At 38.4% G+C, this 17,730-nt stretch overlaps 2 protein-coding genes across 3 annotated transcripts in view; one reads left to right on the forward strand and one right to left on the reverse strand.

The window, feature by feature from the left end:
• Nucleotides 1-7,008: 7,008 nt before the first annotated feature.
• si:ch211-198n5.11 (methylcrotonoyl-coenzyme A carboxylase 2) lies at nucleotides 7,009-14,240 on the reverse strand. The gene is made up of 13 exons (XM_042514709.1): nucleotides 14,108-14,240; nucleotides 12,611-12,712; nucleotides 12,121-12,279; nucleotides 11,806-12,002; nucleotides 11,469-11,647; nucleotides 11,260-11,340; nucleotides 10,314-10,492; nucleotides 9,997-10,216; nucleotides 9,542-9,633; nucleotides 8,817-8,973; nucleotides 8,397-8,519; nucleotides 7,654-7,887; nucleotides 7,009-7,569 (listed from the first exon to the last, which is right to left on the reverse strand). The coding sequence occupies exons 1-13, from the start codon at nucleotides 14,125-14,127 to the stop codon at nucleotides 7,483-7,485; spliced, it is 1,830 nt and encodes a 609-aa protein (XP_042370643.1). The 5' UTR covers nucleotides 14,128-14,240; the 3' UTR covers nucleotides 7,009-7,482.
• Nucleotides 14,241-16,329: 2,089 nt separating this feature from the next.
• fnbp1l (formin binding protein 1-like) overlaps nucleotides 16,330-17,730 on the forward strand; it is a 49,677-nt gene continuing 48,276 nt past the window's right edge. For both annotated transcript variants that reach the window (XM_042481983.1, XM_042481977.1), the window contains exon 1: nucleotides 16,330-16,448. In XM_042481983.1, the coding sequence (XP_042337917.1) occupies nucleotides 16,425-16,448 (24 nt within the window). In that variant the 5' untranslated portion in view covers nucleotides 16,330-16,424. The remainder of the gene's footprint in view (nucleotides 16,449-17,730) is intronic.

A 17,730-nucleotide genomic window follows, 5' to 3' on the forward strand; every position in this document is an offset into this window, starting at 1 on the left:
ATAAAGGCAACTTTATTACAATGATCATTTGACATTTTGTAATTACATTACTGGTTACAGCCAGTGCTGGTTTTACGCACTGACTATATTAGTCTTCTTTTTTCTCTTATATGTTTACAGTAGTAATCTGGAGGTGGATATCCGTATTACCGCCACCTACTCAAGTGGAACGTTTCTACATCTATTTTATTATTTTTTTTAAGTTCTTTATTGAGCTTTGGTTATGAATACAGAAGGCTTATTTAAAGTATTGGTCATTCAAAAACATCTGCCTCTGGTTGAGCAAAAAAATTGAAAAATAAAAAGATTAAAAAAGACAGACACCACTAGATTTGTTCTTGGAAAATCAGTGACTATGGGCTTGCTGTGTTAAAATGTTAAAGATATATATATATATTTTGTGTTTTATTTTTAGCTATTTATGTTACTATTATGAAGAACCTGTGAGCCTATAATACAATATAGCAAAATATAGACTTGTCAGTAATTAATATAATAAAAATATGTAAATTTTAAAAGAATAAATGAACAAATGTGAAAAAAATTAAAAATGTCTCCTCCCTATGGTGGTCTATGATCAAAGCTCATAGAATCAGAAGACCGTGAGGTCATGCGGGCCTATATAAAACCCTCAGAACGCTTAAGTTCCTCACTTTGCACTTGGATTTTGACCAGAGCAAAACTGTGGAAAGCTAACTCACTGAGCGAGCGGTATACACTACTGACAGCGGATCTTGTTGGAAAACAACACTTTCGGATCACTCAACTTCGTGGGAAACCGAAGAGCCCGAAAAAGACCTTCAGCAGACCATGGATCCGGTGGAGCACCTGCCTGAGATGGACCACGCCTGCGCAGGTATGTCAACTTTTACATTTAATTTAGCTTTTTACTGTATAATTCATCTCCTTTAAGTCTTAAAAACCGTTATTTGTACAGAAATGTACTTTTGGGGTCGAAATGGAAAGTTTACACCATGTTCTTAGTCTGCTGGGAAACTAGATTTGGTGAAAACAGACACTGAACGTTTTTTCCATGTAAAATGATTATTTAACGAAAAATATGTGTGAAATATTTTGGGACAGGTGTGGGATGTGGTAACAGTTAGTGCAGTGGTTAAAAAACACTTTTATATTGGTTTGGGGCATCAAATCATCCGAATTTGTCATCGAAATAATCGACCAAAGATGGCGCCCGCTCTAAAGTTTAAAAAATGCTGTATAGAATGTTGAGTTGCGCAGCCTAAGGCTGTATGGCAAAGTGGCTCTTACATGGATCAAACATTGGCAGCCTTGTTGTTTTTATGAAACTCAGCCTAAATGTTTCCTAAAATCCAAAAAAATCACAATTGTGGTCAAAGGCACGTTTGTGATTTATAGTTTGACATGATTTGTGATGTTTGTATGTGTTTAATATGTCTAAAATCCTTGTTTACATTAGTAAAGTAGTCTTTTAGGTAAAATACTTTACCAGTGTGTAATGTAAAAAAATAAAGTAATTATCTGCTATTATCCTGCTATGAGCCTGCATTATCTTAACTGCTCTGCACCCGAAATTATAACCACTCCAGTTATTTTTACCTGTTCTTACTTGTTGGAATACCTTTAAAGGGCCAGTGCAGCAATTAATGTGCAATTTTCAACATGCCGAAAAGTGATTACATCGTTTTGTAATTCACAATAAAGATAAGGTGATTCACACTGGGAATAGATTTTGTAATTTTAGCATACATAAGCATACATTTACTCTGTTTATTGTAAACCATTGAGAGTTTTGTCCACATAGACACTGAAGTTATTACAATTGTGTGGTGCATAATAGAGCTTGTACTCAACAGTTGGTTAACTGACACACTGTTTCTGAAGCTTTATGTTAAGCTATATTATCTGTTCAAACTAAGAGGCGGAATTGCACAATGATGTTACTATTAAAAAAGCATAGCTCCTTGTGTATTGTTGGCTGGATAACAACTGTAGTGCAGTCGTGATGATACTACATGAGAGTGCTGTTATTTTTTTTCATTTAAAATGTTCAACTATTGCTCATTTAATTTGAAATATTTGACCTGAAATTCTCATCAGTTGACTTTTTTCCTCCCTTAGGTGGTGCTGTCGACGTCGTTGAGCGCCCTGCGGTGGATCCCCTCCTTGAGGTCGGCAGGATCTTGGCCTCCCTCTCATTCTACATCTCTGATGATGAGGAAGAGGTAAGTGAGGACGAGACTGATGTCGTGGATGATGGTGAGGTTGAGGTAGGTGATGGTGAGCTCAATCCCCTGCTCTCTTCGGACGGTGAGGAGGAGTCTGAAGAAGATGACCACGACCTTGCAGAGGAAGAGGATGAAGACGTTGAAGAGGACCGTGAGGATGATGACATCACACCTTGCTCCCCTCTCGTCCAGTGGCCCCTGCCCATAGACTTTTGGCATCGATGGCGCGCTGCAGGCCTCCCTTGGCTGAAGCCTTCTGAGCTGAGACTGGAACGTCGCGAAGATGGTCTGCCCCCGGTCTCTGCAAGGTCAGAAGAAGATGCTCCCTCAACCTCCGGCCTCGGCTCCTCCTCCAAGAGAAGCAGGAAAGAGAGCAACTCACTTCAGGTAAGTGTGAAGAGGCGGAGGACTTCTGAGGACAGCGACGAAGACACAAGACCCTCGACCTCAGGTCTCGCCTCCTCTACAAAGAGAAGCAGGGAAGAGAGTGATGCAGCGCAGGTAGGTGTGAAGAGGCAGAGGACAGCAAGTAAGAGCCAAGATCCTGGACTTCAGGCCTCCGCTCCTCCTACAACCTAAGACGCTTGTTCTTTCCTCACTGGTACCCAGGGTTGTCTGATGACAGCTACTCCGATGAAGACTGACAGCGGTAGATGGAAAATCCTTTGTGTCTGGCAGGACTGATAAAGCCCCGGCAGCCTTTGTGTCTGGCGAGGCCAACACAGCCTTTGGTAGCGTCTTGCACCAGGGATTAAATGGATATGGAGACTTAAAGTTTGTTGGATTTCAAAATTATCAACAACACAAAACCACCTCCAAACAACTTCAGGCCTCAGCTCCCTTACAAACAGGAGATACTTGCCAAGTCCTTCTGGGTACCCAGTGTACCTCAGATGAAGACTAACAGCACTAAATGGAAAAACCTTTACGTCTGGCAGGACTGATAAAGCCCCAGGCAGCCTTTGTGTCTGGCGAGACCAACACAGCCCTTTCTTGCAACAAGGCTTTTTTTTTTTACATAAATTTTCCTCTTTCCATCATTTCATCACACGTTTACTGTATTTCACAGTTTTTAACAACACAAAGAGCCTCTGAAAGTTCCACCTCAGCTCCTCTGCATTTATAACTTAATGTTAACCCTTTGAAACCTGAGCAAATTAGCTTTATTTCTTGATTTCATTCAAAAATGTGGGAAGAAGGTTAATAGCAACTGAAGAAGAAATGGCCAAATTAAAAAAAAAAAAAAAATAGAAAAAAAGCAAATACAATAAAATTATTTTAATATTAGATAGGAAAAAAAAACAACCTAACCCATCCACCAATTTTCCACATTATGTGAAACGTTTCTTGCCGAGTTGCTCATTTCCTAATTAATCATGTTTTTGAAAGAAACCTAATTCACTCAGGGCTCAGAGGTTTAAAAAGGTGGAAGTTGTCTGAATGCAGCACAGGAAAAGTGATGTCTGTTTCAAAGGGTTCACAGATTTCCAAATTTCCAACAACAAACAAACCACCTCATGGAACACAGTTATAGTTTTTAGGCTGTAATTTATTTTTCTTTGTAAAGTATAGGTGGCCATACTGGACAAAGGTAAGTCAGTACTTAATACCAGCATTAATACGAGTCTCCTGAAATTCTTTATCTCACTGATATTGTCGATATCTCACCCTGTTGCACTGCCACTTTTTTCAGTTACATGAAGGCAGCTGAAACAAACAGAGGGAAGATTATGCTCACTAATGTAAAGAAAAGTTTCCAGGTCTCTTTTATGTAGGTATTGATAGGTATAGCAGACCCCCCACCCAAGAAGCGACAACGTGGAAGGCCGAGACAAAGCATCCAGGATTTCTTCGATGACAGAGATGTTTACGCCGGACCAGATGAGAAGGATGGACGACCACAGGACGAGATGGAGAGCGTTGAGCGCCTCTTTTTCAGTGGGCTCAGTAAGTAATCCCCTCACAAGGACTACAAAAATACCAGTAGGGACATAAAGTGGAGCAAAGATAAAGTTAACTTTACATATGTAAATTATATTTATTATAGGAGCCATCTTGACTATTATTCCATTGTTTATGATATTATTTCATCATTGGCTGATGTGTAGTTGAGTTCAAAAGTATTCATTACCTGTGTTTCTGTTACATAGGACACTACTCTGCTGAGTTTTTGGCACTCGCAGCTGAGAGTGGACATCAACCATCCCAGGAAGTCCCAGCACCACAGCAGACCACTGAACCACTCTCAGCACCTGAGAGTCCACCACCTCCTACGACCCCACCCCCTCTCCCACCAGACGACCAGACGATGAGGAGCGCCTCGTCCAGACCAGCTCAGAGGACGCTGTTGTTACAGTCTGCATCTCTGAGCAGGTGGATTCAGGATGCTCTTAACACACACACGTCAGACACACACAGGAAGCTGTCAGCACCTTTTTTTTTTTTTTTTTATCTGTGCTCAGATGTAAGCAAAGACAGGGACAGTTCAAGCTGAATGAGAAATAATAATCCTTAAAGTTCAAAAGATTTTACAGTCTGTGTTTACATCATACAGTATATTTCTTTATATTAAAAACATGAGAATATTTCAAATATAATTCAGAAATCTGACAACGTATCACATCTTAAGTTGTGATTTTAGTGATTTTCACTGGACTCAAGGACAAAAGTGTTACTTTTTAAATGCGTATGTTATGGTTTGATGTTTTTTTTGTATTCTTTGGACATGGAATCACAGGGAAGGAGCACAGGTGACTCATAAGGAGTAAAAATACAAAACAAAGCAGGGAACCCAAAAACTAAGTCCAAAGAAAACAAAAAACATCAAACCATAACAGTGTAGTTTGAAATTATTAGGAAAATTTACAGTAGGTTTTCACATTGAACACTCATAACATTCCACATTGATATAAATATATTATTGGAAATGCTTTAGACTATCTCCCTGAATGTACAGCGTTATTCTTCGTCATTTTAATTAATAATAAATCGTAGCAAATTTGGATTTTTTCTGTACTGACTATTTACCAATACAGTACATAGTGATAAAGGTACAAGGGAACAAGAGGTAACATTTCGGAATAAGGGGGTAACAATGTGGAAACTTAAAATAAATGAATACTGTGGGTATTTTTTAACTACTGAACACCTTTTATTATTACTATATTGTTATTACTTGTTACAGGATGATCGTTACTGAGCAACGAGCTGCTGGTTTAAATGTGTAGTACAGAAAGTTAGAGATTATAGATATTATATCCCGTCACAGTGGAACAGCCATCAACAGTAAAGGACACAAGTAATATAGTCAATGGAAAACATAGTCTTTAAAAATAAATGTAACTATGAGGTGTTTTAAATAAAACTAATGTTTAAATTTAAAATTTAAATTTTAGTTTACATAAACATGTGCAAGATATGATATTAGAACTAAGATATTGAGGTTCTGTTCACTGCTCCATTTGAACTTTTATTCCTACACATCTTATCGTTAACAGGCCACATGATTTTTGCCTCAGTTGTACTAATACTACCACATTGTATCTCTTTCCACCAAACAAGTGATGAATACCTCACTGCTCTGCTGCAGACCTCAATCTACTGGCTCCTGATCCATCAAAATCATGATCTGTTGCTGTCTGACAAAATCCAGCAGGTGGCGGCAATGCAACACATGTATGCCAACTAAATAAAGCAAAAAAAGTTTTCAAATAAATGTGGCGGAGTAAAAATTACAATACTTCTCACTGAAATTTATTGGATTTTCTAATTTATAAAGGCATGCCAAGAGAAGACTCAGGTACATCAAATTTGCATTTGTAGCTGAGTACATAAGAAAATGTGCTTAGATTCCCTGACTGACTACACTTTTGTAGACTGTTTAGACTGCCAGTGAAATAACCAAATGTTGTGTTGAGGTGAATTGTAAGCATTACTCTACTCATCAGGTTTTTCAAAAATATTATTTATAAAATTGTCCTTTTAATTGATATAACAGGTGGGTGGGTAAAGCACCTGCACTGGCTTCAGCCTAACAGCACTTTGCTTTTGTTAAAACACATCAACAAAAACATTGAAATTTACTGCTGTGAAAATGTTTGAATTCATTATTAAATGGCCCCTGTGGATTTGTGAAACCATCCTTATAATAAAGCAACAAAAAACAACACTCTACTTTTGCAAATTAAAAATTTATTTACATGTTTTTTTATTACTCTTCTATACAATTAAAAATACATCCCAATCATTGATTTACATTTGTAATTACAGAGTATGATTTCTTTCACTGTAGTACTTTTGACAACAAATGATTGTAAAACAAATTGTTACATGAAAGAAAATCCAGTGCTACATGTTGAGGCTCCTATATGTGCTTTTGACAGCAGAATTAACTTTTTGTGACATGATAATCTGTTAAAAAAAACTCAAGCAGGACCTTTATAAACTGGGTTGAGGCTCAAATAGATCACTGAGCTGACAGCAGCAGAGTCTTATCTGCTGTACTTGTAATTTACCATCAAGAGAAATCTAATGGGGATATATTAATGACAATCTATGACATCTTGTAACATTGGCTGACTTTCTGCTGGTCAAGATGTAGCGTACATTTATGTACCTGAGAGCTGATTTGAAAGTGAAAATGATCAAAGATTAACAACTTGATGAGGCACTTTACAAGATTAAACAGGACTCTCATTTCGGAATAGATTCAAGAAGTCACCATAACTGTGAGAACTATTATAATTACATATACAGTACACATGATAATCCTTGTAGTAAACCTTTTTTGACAACAGTAAAAACAGTCATCAAATATTGTGAATCTGCATCTTTACAATCCAGTAAAAAAACAGGTCACTGTGAACAAACGTACTTATGAGTTCCTTAAGGTAAAAAAAAGGCACTAAAAGTACTGTGGTTGTATGAGAATGGAAGTGCAAAAACTGAATATTAAATTCTCACATGTATATATAGAAATGCCGCAATAACTGCCACATTTCTTACCAACTCCTCCCAAACCAAGACTGTGGTTCCAAACTTGAAGAAAAAATGAAAATGAATATTTGAGAACCTCTAAGGAGATTTGATCCACCCATCACTTCACCAATCTTCACTTCACACATCACCAAATATGAGATTAGAGGATTGGCAATAGAATACTGAATCCTCTTGGCACATTTTGGTGAAAGTGACCAAAACCGGACTGAATTAAAAACAGCAGCTTAATGGACGGATGTTTGTAGTGTCCAGAGGAAACGAGGAAAGATTGCAGCCTTTATATACGCAGAAGTGCTGAGTGTTGTTTCTCTGTGGAGAGCTCATACTGCTGCTGTTTGATGATGTCCAGGCAGTCCCTGAGAACCTGCACACGTACAAAGATTCTTGTAAGACGACGTCATAATTGGAGAAAGGGAAAGTTGACACTGTGTTGGCGATTTTATTTTACCTTCCTGGTGTCCTGAGGCAGAATGACTCCATCGTCCCAGAGACGACCAGAGGAGAAGAAAGCTGAACTCTCCTCTTCCAACTTCTTATTTAACTTGTCCTCCTGTGTCTTCCTCTCGTCCTCCTCCTGCTCACTGTCATGGGGAAGCAGAGAGCCGGCGTGACCTGGAGCTGTTGTGGACACTCTGGCGTTGGGCCACAGGAAGAGGAAATTAGGGTCAAATGCCCGCCCACACTAGAGACAAACAGGAAACAGGGTTTTGATTAGTTTAAATTATTGTGGGATTACCCCCATACTCCACATCTTACATAATTATAATGTATGACGATACTGCAGAGTAACATGTATATGAAGGCTTTCTATAGCCCTTAGCTGTTTGTTGTTGCAACCAATTTAACAAACAAAATATTTCTGTGACATACTTTAAAAAAAAAAAACTTTGAAGTTAATGTGCATATTCTGATCTTTTTTCCCCAGTTGATTACTTATTTAAAGAATCAGGAGTAGTACAGAGTGGTACTAAAGTAACATTATGAAACTAAAAAACCTAAACTAAACTTAAAACATATTAAAAATCTGCATTTTTTGTCTAAAAAACTAAAATATTTTACATTTGCTGCCATTCAAAGAAGGAAAAAAACATTTAAAGTTTTTTAGTCACCTAGTGTCTGCCTTTAAGATAATGCCACCTTTAAAGATGTTTTGTTTTTGTTTTATCAGATAACTTGTATGGAGACTCTCACCATGGTGTAGCTGTCAGCACCGTGGCAACCACCAATCACCACAGTGATTTTGGGGACTGAGGCACACGCTACTGCTGACATCATTGATCCCTGAGCCTTCAGGCGGTTACTGTTCACTTCTGCCTAGAAAAGAGACACAAACAAAAAAATACAGACAAGAAAATAATATTTTTGCTTCCTTTCAAGGCTTTATTTACATCATTCAAAACTGTCTTTTAATGAGAGGATTACTTCAGCTGTTGTCTCTTTGATGTTCCAAAATATCTGCACAAAATAGTACTAACTTAATGAAATATAAATCCAAGAAAAGACACTTTGTGGTTAAGTTTTTCAGTTGTACTGTATTTTTGAATGTAAAAATGCCTCTGTGTGTGTGTGTGTTTTATTTATTTATTTTTTTTTATCACAGGTAGTGTATACCTGTGTTGTGGAGAGTGTCACAGCTGCTGTGGGTGCTGTGTTCTGGAGGAATAGGAGGGGGATGTGTCTCTGGTCACACAGCTGGACAAAGTGGCTTCCTTTCAGCGCGGCCTGATACGACAGCTCTCCGTTGTTGGCTACTATTCCCACCAGGTGCCTAACAGGGTACATATACACACATATGAAAACAAAAACTCACACATACTCAAAAACAAATAAGAAAATGATGACAGCCTGAGCTATGCTGCTGCTGCTGAAGCTTAGTCTTAGTTAGACTGCTTACTCATATCTGATGAGTTCAGTTAAGCACACGAGTTTGTTCCAAAATCTTATGTGAGTTTGGTATTGTTACGGCACAGTGTTGTTTTGGTCTTCTGTCTTCTGGTGACTGATCTGATTAAGTGATAATCTCTTAAGGGTGAGGGTTCAATGAGTTTATGATTAGAAGAGGTAAAACCTCACACTCATTTTCAGAATAAGACCCTCGAGATTCTACTGGCCAGATCTGACAACGATGTGCAAATTCAGTGTGACAATCTGCTTGCAATATGTGCCGCCATAATAACCAAACATTTGAAGGATTATGTTGACATATTACAATATAACAATTCTTATCCTAAAATCACTAAAAACTTTAAGTTGCTGTTTGTTGGCTGAAAAGCATATGTTGTCCCTGCCCTCACTATCTAAATCTAAATCTGTGTGTGTATGTTTGCATCTTTTACCCATGTATCTTTGCAAAGCCAGTGACCAGCGTGGTTCCATAGCGAGCTTTAAACTCCTGGAAGCGGCTCCCGTCCATCAGCCGACTGACTACCTGGACAGACAGAGACAACCCACGACAAGATGTTAATACTGGATTCAGTGAGACAGCAACACAGGAGCCATAAGGTGAAACCAACTTTTCCACAAACCAATCAAACATATCATTTTCCATTTGATTTTGTTTTTGTTTTTGGTGCCAATCATTGTGGCTGCACTTCCCACAGATTACTTCAATATAGGTCATTCTGCCGTGCTGGTTTTAAGGTGTGTAACTATGACGTTTATCTGTAGATTGCACTCTTTTCTTTGACTATGTAGCCAAGAGGACTGTCTTTACTCCTCATGCATACTACTCAGTCTACAAAGCTCTGTGTGTGTGTGTGTGTGTGTGTGTGTGTGTGTGTGTTTACTGTACCATCTTAACATCCAGGCTGTGGCTGTAACTTTTGGGAGCAAGCCCCCGAAGTTCCTCTGAACTGTACAGTGGCTCCTCCTCTGCTTTCCTCTTCCTCATCTTCTCCTCCTCCTCCTCCTCTTCCTCAGGCAGTTGGAAGTTGAGGGTGGATATGATGTTTCTGGTGTAATTGTATGCCTCCTTTTCTTCCCAAGCAAAATGATCCACGCAGCCACTCACCCTGAAACCACGCAATGAATTGACTTGATGTTGTGAACTTACTAACTTCTTTTTCTTTAAAACTGTATGTTTTGGGTTGGTTTGATTTATGGACCTACTCAGCGTGAAGCCTGGCTCCTCCCAGGTCTTCTGGTGTGACCTCCTCTCCCGTGGCCGCTTTGACAAGTGGTGGCCCACCCAGGAATATAGTCCCTATTTTGTGCACCATCACTGCCTCTTCTGCCATGGTGGGGATGTAAGCTCCACCTGCCGTGCACGACCCGCACACCACCGACACCTTTAGGAATTATCAATTGTTTTTATGTGGAAATAGCCATTTAAAATAATGCGACTTTTAAAATCAAAAGAGCTTTGATCAAATTCAAATCATATTCATATCAATTCATATCAAATTCCAATGTGTAATTTTCACATTTCAGTTAACACTTCAGCTCTTAAAGAATTCTTCACACTGTTGGTCATTTTCACTGTCCTTACAACAAAATTTGGTCCTAATTTTAAGGTCTAAGGTTGGAAACATCATTACCATAAACTGTACATAAAGATAAAGACGGACAACTTGACAGCTCACCCGAAGTGTAACTCGGTCTCAATCGCCCCCTGGTGTCTGGCTGCAGTACAGGTCATAAATCCCTGTATATATATAATATATCAGTGACTTTAACTGCTTCTTGTTTTGCATGGTCCCTGTAATAGTTGCCTGTCAGATGTGACATCTATTTCATATTTTTTTAACCATATATTAACTAATTGAGTTTTAATGTTTTTATCAGTTTTTGAGCGTGTCCTACATAATAATAATAATCATAAAATTTTATTTATACAGCTCCTTTAAAAACAGAGTTTACCAAGTGCTTTGACAAACAAAGCAAAGCAGAAATGGAATACATAGACACAACGAAAGCCAAGCAGTCCTGTTTCACACAAGCAAAGGAAACTAGGGTAGAGTTAGAATAAAATTACAGGAGGACAAATAGTGCAAGATACAGCACACAAAATGTCAATATATAATAATACAAGTACAAGTACTTTATATTTGTTTACCTGTGGGATCTTCATGGCAGACATGATGGCTTCGTTATAGAATGTCCGTCCTCCCTGGTTCTTATCAGGAAAGATCTCTGACTGAGAATTAGAGATTTACATTAAAGTCAGTATAATTCAGCTAACATTTAGATCTCCTCTTTATTCTCGATCTCGCTTTTTTGATGCTAAACTCTTATTAAGGGGAAAGTCTGTGAGTGTATGTTTACCTGCAGAGGTAAAAAAGCTCCTCCAGAGTCAACCAGATAAACACAAGGCAGGCGATTCTGAATTGCCACTTCCTGTGCCCGTAGCTGCTTCTTCACTGTGATTGGATATGCTGTGCCACCTTTCACTGTGGCATCGTTGGCAATAAACATACACCACAGGCCATTGATCCTGCCAATGCCTGGATGGATATGCAGACAAACACATACAGTATAGGTCAGTGGCATGCATGTGGATCACATGTGCATCATCAGAGGATGGGAAATAAATTGCTAACTGTCTGAAATTAATAAGTCAGAGGACCAAACTGAGTAAATCTGTAAATTAGTGGTTTCTGACCGGTCAGGCAGGCAGCTGAAGGGATGTCCCCGTACGGCAGACCCAGACCAGCGAATGGTGACAGCTCCAGGAAGTCTTCATCATCCAACAGGAGGCGCAGCCGGTCCCTGACCAGCAACTTCTTGTTTCTCTGAGTGTGTCTGGCGATGGCGTTTTCCCCTCCACCTTTTCTCACCTTTTCACTCAACTCTATGTACCTTAAAGAGAGAAATGGCTAATCAATAACAGGCATTTAGAGAGACAATTTGCAGTGGGGAAAATCAGCCCGAACTTAACAGAGCTGAACACGACAAACTGGCCCAAGCAGAATCCTACTTCTTATGGCAGGCGTTGCTGTTGCGAAGGTTAGCTTCATACACATGTCGGTGGACTGGCTGGAGGGCCTGCTCCAACACTGGAAAGGCACTGTGCAGAGCTCGCCTCTTCCTGGATGCAGAGCTCATACAGCGGACTGAACAATGCTGCTCGGCCAACCTGCAAAATAAGATTCAGAAATAAAAAGGGTTTTGTTTTTTGTTTTTTTGACGGAGGGGGGATAAAGTGCACAGATAAAAAGCATGTTTATGGCCTGTTTACAACATGACAAAATGATTAAAAAAGAGAGATATTGCATGTTTTATATTAGAAAAATTTAACGATATAAGCAGCGATACTGTTCGGAGAAATTGCAATTTTATATTTTTTCTCAATTGTTCAAAATTTTGTATTTGTATTTCATATTGTATTTCTATCCTTCACACAAAACCAGTGCATACACGGCTCTGCAAGTATCATTTGACCACAGGAGTCCTGATGATGTAGTCACCTGTGATGTCTCTCCTCTGTTAGGTTTCTCGACGTCCATGATGGTGTCTGGGTGCGAGGAGGCACAAAGGTAGGACACACTCTTCCTCCACTACACACACTCCTTTCAGGGACAGAGAAAGAGCAGCAAACACAAACATGTGGGGCTTTAGTTGTTTAACAGGTACAGTAGCTCCGGGGCAGGATTAACAAACTGTCTACTGTTAAACTACAGAGATAGCACGGCGGTAAGCACCGTCACCTCGCAATTATAAGATCCTGGGCTAGAGCTGTGTATCATTTTGCTAATTATTTTCTCAAAAGTGTGGAAATGATGGACAGATAGAATATTAATTTCATTCAGTTCATTCTGTTGCAATCTTGGGTTTGGTCAAAACTCTTGAGTTTTTAATATCTTAATTGTTAATTGTTAATTATTATTATTTTTTTAATATAAATTTTAATATTTTTTATTTGGTTTTTTTTGGGAGGAGGGGGGGCAGTGTTCTATATTGGAGCAGTTACAGATTTACTTTACGCTGTGATATTTTATCAGATCAGTAACCAAATAAACAGCGACTCTTTGAACACTCTTTATTCATAATGCTTTTAGTTTTTGATTTGTAATTTGTTGATGTTGTTTTACTGCTGTCAATTACTGCTAACCAGAGTAGGCAAGGCACATTTACTCAAATACTGTAATTAAGCACGAATATGAGGCAGCTGGGCTTCACTTGAGTATCTTCATTTCATGCCATTTCTAATTTATTACAATTTCAGAGGGACATATTGAATTTTTTTTCTTGCTCTACTGCATGTATTTCATTGCTAAGGTCACTAGTTACTTGACAAATTAAGATTTTATACACCAAACCTAAAATCAGCTTCTAAAATATGATGCAGTGTTATGAATGGAACTAATTTATAAAATACTTAAAATAAGCTTCACTATGACCAACTACTGCAGTAGAAACCTACTTACACGTGAATGCATTGTACTAATGATGTAATACCATAAAATAAAACGGTATAATACTCTCAGGGGCACTGAGCACCTCACTTTTCATACTAAAAGTTAAATGGTTAGCATACGTACTTCATTTTACAGTGTGTATTTCTACTTAACTACATCTTCATATTAACAGAACATACTACTACTACTACTACTACTTTGTGTACTTTCTACAAAACAGTTGAATCCAGTTGGACTGGAAAATATTAATTTCCATAAATTAACATACAAATTGTGAGCTAAAAGTTAACTATAAGGGGTCAATGACGACTCTATTCTGACACATTTCGGTTATATTTGGTCAATTTAAACTTATGAGTCTGAACATGTCCATAGCGTGCAGTGAAATAGTTTTGTAGTAACATATAGACAACGTCTGACGCCGTTTGAATCGTTAGTTTACTATTTACAAAAAATCTATGCCAAAGGTCGTGCAGACATCTAAGTGCACCTTGAATGATGAATAAATTGTGGATTTATGGGTGGAAATGATATAACGCCTCTTACCTTGTCATGCAGCGGAACATGTCTGTCTTTACGTGCTGTAACAAAGCTAATTACACAAGTTAAGTGGCTAAAAATGACCCTAAAACAGAGCTACTCCATCGCCATATAGCTAACGTTGTTCTCCTACAGCTCTTCTTCGCCTCTCTCCTCTTCCTCGTTGTTCAGCATGTTCGGCAGTTTGCTGCCTGTAATACACTGCAGCGTCACACATGGGAATGGAAGGTGTAGTGCAGATCAGGTTAAAACTCAGGCATATTCCCAAGGAGGCTTTCACATACAAGGATTGATGAGTTTTCCCTTGATAAATTAAAGTACTGCGCGTACAGAAATGAGGAATACAGAACTAAAACTCACCAATATATTTGCAATAATGTCACATGACAGATTTCTATTGCAGTCCTTAAATCTAGGCTTGGAGGCAGGCAGGAAGAGGGAATGACATAAAGACTGTATGGGTTACTAAAATCCCATTTTTAAACTAATATATATCAGATAAAATATAAATGCATTACATTTTTAAAAATGATTTAAAACAAACAAACAAACGAAAGCAGTCTAAAACTTGGATCTGATGTTTCACTATACTTAATCAGTATCCATTTTTCAGGTGTTTACTGGACAGCATGGACAATATCAACCTGTTGTATTACAGCTGTAGTGACACATCTTGGCCGCTCGATGGAGCTGTTTACTCACCAGTTCGTGAGTTGGGTTTCTGTCCAAAGTTAGTTTATTTTCACAGTTAAGAATTTAAAACATTTCGAAATAAAAACATAAACTACCCCAAAACTCAGTAAAATAATGGCAGGGCATTTTTTATGATAGTAATAGGCTACTACCCAAAGAGACTCTTCATTAACATTAACTGATGATCACTACCTGAAATTAAACTGATTTTCCTAAAAATGCTTCATATAAATAGTGATGTTTTTTTCACTAAATTTAAAAATAAACCTTTAAAGGAATATGATTGCGTCACAAGAGGAGTTTGGATGCTTTCTGTTCCTGCCACTGACCTTCACTGAGAGTAGACTTAAATTTTGTCCCCCTGATTGTCTAGCAAATTAAATATTTAGGTGATTAAAAAAAAAGGATTGATGCTAACTGTAATACAGAGTGAACAACGTGAGATACGCCTTATTAATAATTTGACATAAATATTTTAGTGGGCTAAGAGACCATTGGCAAAAACACTAATTTGAGGATATTTATTTATCTTTATTTCTTTAGCCTTCTGAGTAAATGTATAGGCCTATTAATTAATTTCAACTCTTTTCTTGTATCACATTTATTTATTTTTTAGAACTGGATATTACTTACTTTTTTATGTTTAGTGAAAATGTTTAATCAATACTTTGATCTTCATGATTTTTACACTATAGACTAAGATAAACTTTAAATTGCTTGGAAATTGGGCCATCAGAAAATACAATGACAAAATAATAATTCACTTATAAATCATATTGATTAGTCTTAAAGAATATTGAGATGATCAAATAATAAAATAATGAATATAAATCTTGGCTTTTCTGATACACTTCTCTTTCCTTTGCATTTATTTTAGTAGCTACCAAATATATCATTATTGCAATTGCCCTACAATATGTAATAATTGTCTGAATAGAATTAAATTCAATGTTGTTTTAGGGATGATAAGAATTAATTGATGATCGCTCTTCAAAAATTATGATCGGATATGTGAATTTGATTGATTAATTGATAGGCTATGCAATGCCATCAAAGTATATGCAACATGTTGCAGTGAGCTTTGGTTAAGGAAAAAACACATTTGCTAATGTTTGAAATAAGCAGGCTTTTTTTTCCTGAGTAATGATTCATCAATCATTCATTTTTGCAACCCTAGTTTGTTTTTATCTTTTTAATTTAATATATTCATCCTCTTATATATTTTTTTCAAGTATTTAATTTTTTTCCTTTGTGTTTTATAAATATATATATTTTTTTTTAAATCTGCCTATGTTTTTTGTCTAAAAGCATGAAGACGGCCCACAGTTTTTGCAGTATTACATTTATTTAGCCTACTTATTTGCTGGTCTTTCTAAGACCTTAACCCACTTGACTAACCACTAACAATAATTTACATTTTTTAGGGCCACTGTGGTCCAGGGCCCCTGGTTTGGGCGGCCCTGCTGATTCAGGCGGATAGAGCGCAGGAGGAGGAGGAGGAGGAGGAGGAGGAGTGTGTGTTTGTCGGCAGACACTCAGCCAGAAGGACCGGAGTCCCAGCGGCAGTTCAGGAGAGTCTGAGCGGGGAATTCTGCGTCCAATACGGGAGAACTCAAAACGGGCATCCGCGATGAGTTGGGGAACGGAGCTCTGGGTATGTTCAAACTCTCTCACCTGTGTTTCTGACTCACTGTTGGGCTTGTTTGTGTTTTCACCCGGTCAACGCACCGACTGTTGGGAGTGGAAGAAAGGTGCCGTGTTACCTTTCTAGCTTTGTGTGAAAAGGCGAGCGGCTAACGTTGACGCTAGCTGGCCGGCTGCGCTGTTAGCCGGCGAGGCTAAAAGCTAAAGCTAATCCGCGGTGCACCTTAACGGCTGTGACAGCGGCGGAACAATAGGCAGGACCGCAGACCGACACACGGGCACCGCAGCCGGGGCGGGGGTCACGCTGCCTTCTCCGCCCGGTTACTTATCCACTTAAATAATATCCGCGCTGCTGAATTGGTGTTTTTGTTTAACTGGCAAGTTGCGAAGTTGTATGTTGAGGTTTTTTTTTGAGTGTCACACCCTGTTTGAAAGAGGAGCTGGCAGGGATTCCCGGTAGCAGGGTGGAAAATCCGGGTAGAGACCACCGTCCGCTTATGTCCACTTAAAATTAACCTGAACTTCACTGTCCTTTATTGGCATAGCTTGCTTCTTTGTTGCCAGATATCCAGTCTTTTGTCTCAACTTCTGTGTGATTATAAGGGACAATAACGAATCAGTCGATTTTATTCACCTCACAACGCCTTTATAGCTAATACAACTCAACGAATCGCTCAATACAAGTCAGTCATATTTGCTGTTATCACTGAAATTATTTAAACATGAGCAGCTGCTGCTCTTTCTCAAGTACATTAGATATAAGAGTGTGTGAATATCTCATTCTGCACCAGCACCTTGTCCCAAATAGGATATTATGATGTGCTTTCATTGTTTGTTGCAGCATGGAGTTGATTTTTTGAATATTTGTTTGAATAAGAGTCAGAGCTGACATACTGTATTTTTTTGGGGTGTTGGCCATCACAAGCTGTTGTAACCAGAGAGGCAACCGGCAGCATCCCGTGTGTGTGTGTGTGTGTGTGTGTGTGTGTGTGTGTGTGTGAGAGAGAGAGAGAGAGGAGGGGGTACTTCACCCTCCCTGAGATGATACTCCTCTGGCTGACCTCAGTGGTTATCATCTGCAGTTTAATATAAGCTAATTTTTTGCTTGCTCAGCCCTCAGATGTAACATGACCGCGCTGCTACAGACAAAGAGATAACTCTTTGCTTGTATTTGATTCATGAGGATTGTGAAGTATTTTTACACACTAACACAAATGTGATTTGTCAGGATTTCAGTGTTTTTTATTGGATCTTCCATTCGTATTATTCATTCAGTTTTTCTTCCTTTTTTT

The sequence above is a fragment of the Plectropomus leopardus genome, chromosome 3, assembly GCF_008729295.1.
Source record: "Plectropomus leopardus isolate mb chromosome 3, YSFRI_Pleo_2.0, whole genome shotgun sequence".
Lineage (NCBI taxonomy): Eukaryota > Metazoa > Chordata > Actinopteri > Perciformes > Serranidae > Plectropomus > Plectropomus leopardus.